The sequence below is a fragment of the Corvus brachyrhynchos genome, unplaced genomic scaffold, assembly GCF_000691975.1.
Source record: "Corvus brachyrhynchos isolate BGI_N302 unplaced genomic scaffold, ASM69197v1 scaffold80, whole genome shotgun sequence".
Lineage (NCBI taxonomy): Eukaryota > Metazoa > Chordata > Aves > Passeriformes > Corvidae > Corvus > Corvus brachyrhynchos.
In genome coordinates, this window is record NW_008236769.1 from 14,129,710 (window position 1) to 14,139,170 (window position 9,461).

The window sequence follows — 9,461 nt, forward strand, 5'->3', positions numbered from 1 at the left end:
TCACCAGCCTCTACTACTTTGCACCTCTTTGCATCCCAGAAACAACAGCTGTGTGCTCAGAGCGGTGGCAAACACCTTCAGAACACAAATCCAGCAATTAGCAATCAACTGTCCAAAGCCAGTTCCCTGCATATGCAAATATCTCCCTAACAGGTTTATGATTCCTTGTCAATCAAACAAGGCAAAGTAAACACCCGTTTACCGTCCTGGCCACGATTAGGTTGAAAGTTTCACTCTCAATAGCCCTTAATGAAATTAACCCCGGCAACACTGCATTTCTGATTGGTTGGGAATAGCAGGAGGAGGAAAGATACTCATCAGCTCTGATCTGTTATTCTAGTTTTATATTAACTATTGCAGATCATGATGAACCCTCCCATGGCGTGGTGCCACCCTGCACAGAACTGAAACTCAGCCTGGTCTTACGAGGCTCCAGTTTCTGCTCTCTGGTAAGATTATATATTTAAATCCTATTCACACCTACTCAGCCACAACTCACTGAACCTAAAGGGACTAACACTTTTGTAATCCAACCCTGAACATCAAAATATGAAATGACTTCTCAGAGCATGGAGCCTGATCTCCATATGCTGGAGGAGCTGTCAACTCCTCCCCAGTTTTTCCATTTCAAACTGCCCAAAAATGCATTAAACGCTTCCCAGTATTACTCATCTGGATAAAGAGACACTGTTATTGCCACCAAAGTGTTGTGTTAGTTTGCAGAAGAACAGGGAAGATTTAGATTCACCCAGAAGGTGAGCAAGGTGGCTCACAGCACCCTCCCTCTGAAGAGTATCCACACCCTGCAGGAGTTACAGCCACTAGTTTAACACTGACTTGGTCAATGACAAACAAGCATCCTTCCTTCCACAGAGTCTGGAGTATCCCAGGGGAGATATTCCACAGTGTTCAGAGGTTCATCCTGTTACTCATTAACCCTTCCATCCTTGACACATAGTTCATACACCTGTAGCTCATCTGGCACTTGCCATTGCTTAACCAGAAGTTACAGATCTGTGTTAACAGATCTGAGAACAACCACTGAGAAAATAACTTCCTCTGTTACTCCAGATCATACAAACCTATTAGACAGGAAGGAGGAGGGAAAGAAACCTGTTCACAGTGCTCCAGCATCTGCAGCAGCCTAACTCCAGTACTTTGGCTTGTGCAGCTTCGAGAGGCTGGTGAGTCTGAACAGCTTTCCCTTTTCCCTCCTTTGTGGTTGATTTGGCCTTGCCCCATTCACTTCTGTCTAAAAAAAAGGAGATTAAAATCCTTTAAATTACAAATTAAAATACAAAGCAATAGTTAAATAGTAGCTAGCACAATGAAAGCACCCTTTTTACATTACAAGGCTTTTACTCAGAGTCACATAAGCCAATCAAGTCTCACACCTGTACATGGGGGCACCTGGGAGGACATGGGAGAAGTGAGAACTACAGCACGGGCTTGGAAAAACTGCATCCCAACATCCTCTTCAGAGTCACACACTGCCTGCTGGAGATCCTCTCCCAGGCACTAGGCAAGCCTCAAGAGCAGGGGTACACTAACTAATCTGGACTGAATTTTCTCTTGAAGGATTGCTAACGCATTTCCCTCCACATTCCCCTCCAGCTTTTTCCCTCTCCAAGTATCCTGGGTAGAACTGATAAGCCCAAAGTTACCACAGAGCTGTTGTGCCACTGCACACTAGTACCTAACTCTTAAGGTCATCAGTTCAGGGGGTGTGTGGAGCAACCCCAGCAAGGAGAATATGAATTTTAAAAAATGCCTACTGCACAAAGTAAGTCCACATTTCCCTATTTGTCTACTGTTCCTGTGTTTTTATCTGAGAGGCACAAATACTGATGGCTCTTAAAATACCCACCAAAGTGGCACCTAGGGTATGACACCTCTTGCATTACTCACTTTACAGGATACCTAAGATTGTGTGAATCACTCATGAAATAAATTTACCACATATGAGGAGAAATTCTTTTGTGTCCCATCAAGCTGGAAACCACTTGTAGAAAAGCTGAGCATAGAGATGCAGCCATCCTGAGAAACATTAACCTGCTCCAAGGAGCCTCTGTTCCCAATTTACATTTTTCTTCTTAGTGAAGCTCAAAGTTAAGTTTGAACACTTAATGGAAGAAGTAGCCTGGAGTTATTGGCTAAACTTCTTCATGAAAATTGGAGTGGTTGGGATGAAATAACAACGTCAGGTTCCTCACAGCACTGCAGGATGCTATGTTTCTGCTGTGATACAAAAGGGACACTGAGAAATCAGAGCAACCAACCAAACTCCACACAGCCCAGGTTTATTTGACTGGGAAGGGGAAGGGAAAAAAATAAAAATCAGATATGGGAATGGATTTGGCAACAAACAGCATACATTAACTTATTAAATAACATTCAGGCCAGTCTTCGGCCCCTCCAAACCCAGAACACTACCTGCAGAATGGCTCTCTGTCTTTGGGGACAAACCTCTCTGTGGCTACCCAAAGTTTAAGCAATGAATTTCCAAATTGTTTTCACCCCTGGCAGTGCACGCTCCACCCCCCAGCCAGAGCTGGCAGTCAGTAGCAGCAAAATGTGCTTTTCTGTAATAAAAAAAGTGCGTCCAAGCTGTCCAGTCATGCAGGCGAGTGTCACACCTAGCCCACATCTCCTCTGCTCTCACACATGAGGTGGATATCACAGATAATCAGGGTAAGTCATCCCTCAGGGATGGATCCAAAGCCTATGGGAGTGAGTAGGAGTCACAGCACCAACACTCACAGGCTCTGAATCAGGTCCTAACCTGTTACAACTGGCATGGGCTGCATCTGCCTATCTCATACGACATCAGGACAGCATGATCAGATTAATCAAGCTTGCTTTTGGAAATATTTGTCTTTTACCATAGTACCACAGTTGCTATGAAAGAGCAGCAGACTGAACAGACTTGCATCAGACAGAGGTCTTTGCAACTTCTATATTCACACCAGCTCCACTCTCAAGAAGTCCCTTATATGATGAAAAATGTTTCCCCTTGTTGCAAAGGACTAGAACAGGTGAACACAGCTAAATAAGTATGGAGGCATTATTATTAGAGAACAAGATAAGAAATAGAAATCCAAATTAAGTTTTCCAAACAAGATCAAATGCATTTTATCTTGAGCAGCCCACCAGAAAACACAGGAAGAGGTCAGATGAAAGACAAATTACTTGAAACAAGACAAAATGAGCAGGTTAATGAAAGGAAAGTGGGAAAAGAGCATTTCCACCGACTCCTGTAATGCTGGGATACATTTGCACAGATCCTTTAGGCAGCATGGTTTTACAAGTCACTGCAGACACAAGTAGGAGCTTCACGTCTTAGGAAAATCAGCTGCACCTATTCTAATCTCACTGAATAAATAAAGCTATGACTAAAGGTTGTTGGGTTTTTTTTAATTCAACATAGGCAAAAGAAGACCTCTGCATTATTATTTTCCTATTTCAGTAGAAATTTTTCTCTCTTCAAGTAATTAATCCAAAAATGCGTATCCAGGCTCTACTGCACTCACACTATTCCATGACAAGTGTTCTGCACCCAACGCTATATCAGCAATGCTCATGGTGAGACAGACACTCAAAAAGGAATTATCAGAGGGGATATTGGAAAAGGTCAGCTCTATCAGCCAATTCATGTCAAATGACAAACTTCAGCTTTAGTTGATAAATTAGCACCAGTGGTCCCAAATCTTGAAAAGAGGGTTCCTACTTGCTAGCAAGCGTTGCTTCTTTTTCAGTTTTGAATGATATTCTTTTCCTGAAAAATACCACTTTCCTTTAATATCTCAAGCACCACCTCATGGCATATGGAAGTATCTTCTGTGGCTAAGACTCAGGCTTTGGAGTTCCAGCCTTTGCTGTGTGCAATTTCATCCCAGAAAAGACGTATTTTGATTTGCTGCTTGCGTCTTTTAAAGAATGTCTAAGAAATATATGGACTTGGAAAACAGAGTTATAAAAACTTAAAGGAAAATCTAGATGTATTTGAGCTATTTGCTGAGTTTTGTAATATTCCTAATTAAAAACAAATAAAATCAACCCTAATTTTCCAGTATGACGCACACTGAATTTTATGTTTAAACTCAGCCACAATTTAGAGCGGCCGACAGCCTCAGAAGAAGGGAGGAACCGGCGTTTAAAAAAATAACCAGGATTTTCTTAGATCGTCATGTTGACTCTAGGTACAAGTCATGCTGACAGATTATTCATCAGCAAGTTCCCCAAGAGCACGATCCAAAAAATGCCCCAAACTTTACCAGAAGATGAGCTGTGAGTTCCGTAAAATCTGAATCGGGCTGTTAGATCTGAACATGCTTCTCTTTCACAAGCGAGAAATCACCTAATCATTATATCTGCTAACAACCACTCAACAAAAATAAAGGCATAAAACAGAAGCCAACAACCATCTCTCTCACATTACCATTATTTATCTTTGCTGTCCTTACTGAATCACTCTTATAAACCCCAAAGTTCACTCTTATAAACTCCAAAGTTACAGAATGGGAATTCTGTTCAACAGAACGAAGAACTCAACTTCCAAGAAATAAAAAACACCTCTAGCATCCTATTCCCATTTCTTCAATATTAAGAGAAAACAAAATGGCACATAACATTATTTCTGCACAAAAACATTGAATTTTGAGGCAGCCCAATCAGCAAATTCCATGTAAAGCAGACACCAAGCAGGTTTGCAAGCCAAGGTCGCACAGAGAAGTGTCAGAACAGAAAGCAATTAAGGTCCCGTTCTTCCCCTCCCTACGCAATGCACCGAAAATGAAATCAACATCCAAACTAATTAGTTTCCAGCAGAATATCAGTTTACTTGCTAACAGGAGGGTGGCTACTGCTCTTACCAAAAACTTCTAAACATACCATACAAAATCTTGCTTAAGCCACAGGGCCAAGCCAGGGCACATCCCAATGTTACCATATACGGTCACCAACGCGAATATGATGGCAACTTGACAGATTTGGAACAAATATTTCATTGTCTGTCACTGAGATGACATAGGCAGGAAAATATCAGATTGTATTACCTGTGTCCAACCGGAGGTGTGGCGTGGCAGGAGCTACATTGCTGCAGGACATAGTCACTAAGGGTTAGTGACCCAAGATGGCATTAATCCCCGCAGAGGAGGGCCAGGGCAGGACACTGAGAACTTTTATGCCCAGTATGGGGCTGCTTGGAGAGAACAGGAATGGAATAACGTAAGAGATGAGCTGCTGGACCTGCGCTGTTACGCCAGGCTCAGAGCAGACATTATCCGTCGCGGCTGGGAACCGGGCTGAAGCGGCCGCCTCACGCCTTGGCTGTCAGCTGGAAGGCACAGTCCCTCTTAGAAAACCACAGCACACAGGTTTTGTTATCCAAGAGTGCATTTTGAGCACACAGGCGTTCTAGTCTTCAGCCGCAAGGGAAAGAAGGGGCTTGGATATCTACCAAAATAGCTCCTGAGGAAGACTTTTTTGGTACAGGCTCCCTCCAGGAGATCCTTAGCCTGGAATAAGATTGGCCACTGAGAGATTTATTCCAGACTAAATTTTTTGGAAGGGTTATTCCAGTGCACTTGCAGGTGTAGACAAGCCCTTTGTCAAAGTCTTTAAGTTTCAGCCCCAAAAGCATTGGTTCAAACACAACCAGAGTTATCTCACCCCTCATCCCTTCAAACACAGACAGTTCTACCACCCAGACCTCTAGAACCAGACCTGCTCTCTGCTTTGCCTGGATATTTCAACGGTATTGCCTCTTCCTTAAGAGTTTATCTTGGTTTGCTAAGATATTCCCTTTTTTACAGTGTCCTCTACTTCAGTGATGAGATACATTGGTGGGACAGAGCCAGCAGGCACAGATCTGACCCCGGAAAAACGCCCCTTTTTGCTGGGAGGTGGGAAAAAAAAACCTGCCACATAAACCCAATCGGTCACTCCTGCAGCGCCCTTTGCCTTAAAAGGTGTCACCTAAATAAAGATGTAAAAATAATACAACGTAACATTTAATGCAAGATTGCAGCTGAGCATTCAACTGTCAGGAAATATCAAAGCTCGAGCGCGTGGGCAACTTAACTCTGCCCCCTTGTGCAGATGCACCATGGCACAGCCCTTCCCCAAGCACAGGCACAGCATCAGTCAGCTCCAAATTAACATCCTAACTCCAGCATAACCTAGTTCTGCCTAAAATGAGTAGAAAAGGACCATCACTTTCCCAGAGAGCCTCCTCAGACACCTTCCTCACTTGACTGCCAGCCAGCAAGCACCTATTTAACTTCTGATGCCTCCAATCAGGAGGTGCTGGCACACTTCGGGCCACACACATCTAATCTGCAATCAGGATACAGATATTAAATGCTGTTTGACCAAAACAAAGAGCCCTTCTTCCTCCAGAGAAGAGCCTCATGACCTCAGGCTGAGATTTGGCTGAAGGACTGCCTATAAAACCTGAGCAACTGTAACAGGTAACGTTTACACATCTCCAGCAGCCAAAGCCCTTATATGAGGCGTTCAGAAAAACTCTGCAGGCACATTAAAGGCCCGGCACATTTTTCCAAGATTCTGAAATTATCCCAATGTAAACACTTAACAATTGGAGATATTTGTCAGCACAAAATAAATTTTCAAAGTTCTGGAGAGTGTCTCATCTCTGCTCACAAGTTTGATCCTCCATCTATCTCCTTCACTATCGAAAATGCTCTCAACCTTAAGGAGGTCTAAAGCAGGATTTACATGTCAGAATTTTGTCTATGTTTTCACAGCAATGACTCCTTTTTCTTCTTCACTTTCCCTCTTTTAAATCAGCACATGAACGAATGACATTTTTTATGGGTTTGGCCCTGGCTTTTAACCTCTCTTTCTAGATAATTTTAAATAACCAGAATCCTCTCTCCACACGCTTACAGGATGGGTTTTTCCATCCAGCTCTAAAAAGTGTTCAAATAACCCAATTGCCAATATGATCCTATAAAGTTATATTAGGAAGACCTTTCCATAGGAAAAATAATGATGTCCTGAAATTACCACTGTTAATTTTCTGTCACTTCTTCACACAACAACAGCCAACAGCACTTCACTTTCCAGGGGGAATAAGTGTACAAGCAAGACAATCGCAAACCAAATTTAAACAGGGTCAGCCAGTAAAGCAGCCGATATTCAGTTCACATCAGAGACAAGAATCTTTTTGTCGTCTCCTGCCCACTTCAGATCTTTTCCGGAACTCCACCAACTTCTCAGGTCCATTGCAATAATATACATCCATGAAGTCATCTTAATTCATACACTGCTGCCCATCGCCCACAACTTAAACTGAGTCTCCATTGTAAGCCTCGCCTGGAATTCAGACTTGCAGGAATTACAGCCTATACACTGTTTTCTTTTTCATTCAGCTTCCAGCCAAATCATTTTATAGTGCTTTTGCCTCCATAAAATATTTTCTTGAGAGCCAATGCCAAGAAGAAAAAAAAAGCAGTGCGCTAACCCAAACTTGGGTTTTCAGAGTAGTGCTCCCCCTCTCCTTTCCCACTCTCGCCCCCCCCAAGATTTATTTTTGGCAAGTTACAGCCCAAGTGAAGGGCAAGCTTAAACCTTTTAATTCGCACATCCATCGCGCTGGATGATTTAAAGGTCTTACAACAATTCATGAAACTCTGAGACTGTTGGGAAATGCAGCTGGAGCAACCAGCATCCTAAAGTCATACCCCCATTCTCCTGGAACAATGCAGCCCCTACGTTGTGACCAGAGGAAGAGGAGCTGAAAGCCTGGATTCCCATTCAGGCTTTCCAAGGACAGCACCCACCAAGGTACAACACCAGGCAAAAGTGCAGGAAGAGCCACCGCTCCTTGCGCTCTGATCCCAGAGCTTTGCATCTTCCCATAAAGAAACTTCTTTTTTCCTACCCCCATCATTCCCAGGTCAATGTATTTCAATTTGCCTCTGGAAGGGTAGCCTGTTTATTGAAATCTGATCAACTGCCAGAGCCTCAGTGCTAAAATACGCTCTCGCTGTTGGGAACTGTCATTTGTCTGTCACCGGGGAAGTTAATGGATGTGTTTGTTTAGTTTGTAAGTGGGAATACACGGGGCAGAGGCTGGAGGGATTACAGGAGGGGAGAGGTATTTCTGATCCACAGAGGAATGCAGTTGCTTTTCTTTAAAATTGTCTGTGTATTTTCACACAGGCACAAGAAAAGCCCCTGGAAGTTCACCTGTGCCTAACAGACCTCAGCAAAGCTGGAGTGACCGCGCTCCATCCCAAACGATGGCCCCGAACTGTGCAGGTAAGGAGGCACCACACATGGGCACGAGCCTGCATCTCTGTGCAGGTAAAAAACATGCAGGGGACGAGTCCCTGCCAACAGCAACTCCTGTGGGGGGGGTCCCTCCAGGGGCACCGCGGGAGTTTGCGGAGCACAAGCCCACGGAGCAGAGGGAAGGGTGAGAGTCACAGAGTGTTCGCACCAAGCACGCTCCCCTTACCTCTCGCCGAGTCCGAAAATGCAATTATCCCTGCAAAAAGGAGCGCCAGCTGCAATTCCATTTTGAAAACCAGATCCCACTGTACAGCACAGGCTACTGTCCTCTCAGACCTGGAGGCAGGAAAAAGGAGAGCAAAATAGTTACTGGGGTGAAAAAACCCTGAACAACCCTCAACTTTGCAGAGTCTTAAATCCTATTGCAAAGACTGACAAGAAGAAACAGCAAATGAAAGAGCAACGTACTTGTAATTCATTCCTTGGTGCTCAGTGAGTAAAACTTTGCCCTCCTCTCTGCTTTAGCCTGATATAAATCAAGAACCCACTGAGGCCAGTAAGCTCCTCTAAGTTTACAGTTAATGCATAATTCTTTGGTATCCTGTACAGAATCAGTCTGGAAGGCAAACAAAACGCTAGCAAGTGGCCATAAAACAAGATTTCAGGTTAACAATTTGCGGAGAAACTTGGTGGAAGCGGGAGGAGGAATGTTACCTCTCCCATCAGCAGCCCAGAAAACTTTGTGTTGCTGCTCCAGTGCCCCTCAGCCAAGCTCCGTTCTGGGTACGCGCCTTCCTCCACTCCGAGACTTCTCTGCACAGCGCTGATTCCTCCTTTCCTCTTCTTCCCCCCCCCTCGCCACGCTCCCCCCACCAACAGCCTCACTTGTTTCCGTGGGCTTCAGAGGTGCGTCCCAAAGCACAACCGCACTTAATTACCCAGATTCTTGAAGATGCCTTCGCTGTGATACGCACACCCGGGGAAGATCAGGTTTACATTAATTACACCCTGTTCTCCTCCTAAAACTCTCACTCTCTAAACACTGTCTGGATTCCTCACCCTTGTAAACTCCCCGGTTTAAACACCCCGTGCCCCCAGGACACACAACAACCCGCGCACAGCATCCAGCAGAGCAAACACGGCCGCTCCGCCGTTCGCGGCGGGGCGCGGGGGCGGGGGGGGGGGGGGGGCCCCCCGGGCGG

At 44.6% G+C, this 9,461-nt stretch overlaps 1 protein-coding gene across 4 annotated transcripts in view; it reads right to left on the reverse strand.

Annotated features, from left to right (window-relative positions):
* The window catches only part of FGFRL1 (fibroblast growth factor receptor-like 1), a 167,402-nt gene that overhangs the window by 156,234 nt on the left and 1,707 nt on the right, over positions 1 to 9,461 (reverse strand). The window contains exons 1-2 of one of the 4 annotated variants that reach the window (XM_017727772.1): positions 8,974 to 9,063; positions 8,486 to 8,595 (exon numbers count right to left, since the gene is read on the reverse strand). In XM_017727772.1, the coding sequence (XP_017583261.1) occupies positions 8,486 to 8,546 (61 nt within the window). In that variant the 5' untranslated portion in view covers positions 8,547 to 8,595; positions 8,974 to 9,063. Of the gene's footprint in view, positions 1 to 5,054; positions 5,169 to 8,485; positions 8,596 to 8,727; positions 8,911 to 8,973; positions 9,064 to 9,461 lie in introns of those variants that run through there. The other 3 variants (XM_017727771.1, XM_017727773.1, XM_017727774.1) reach the window with 3 other exon arrangements.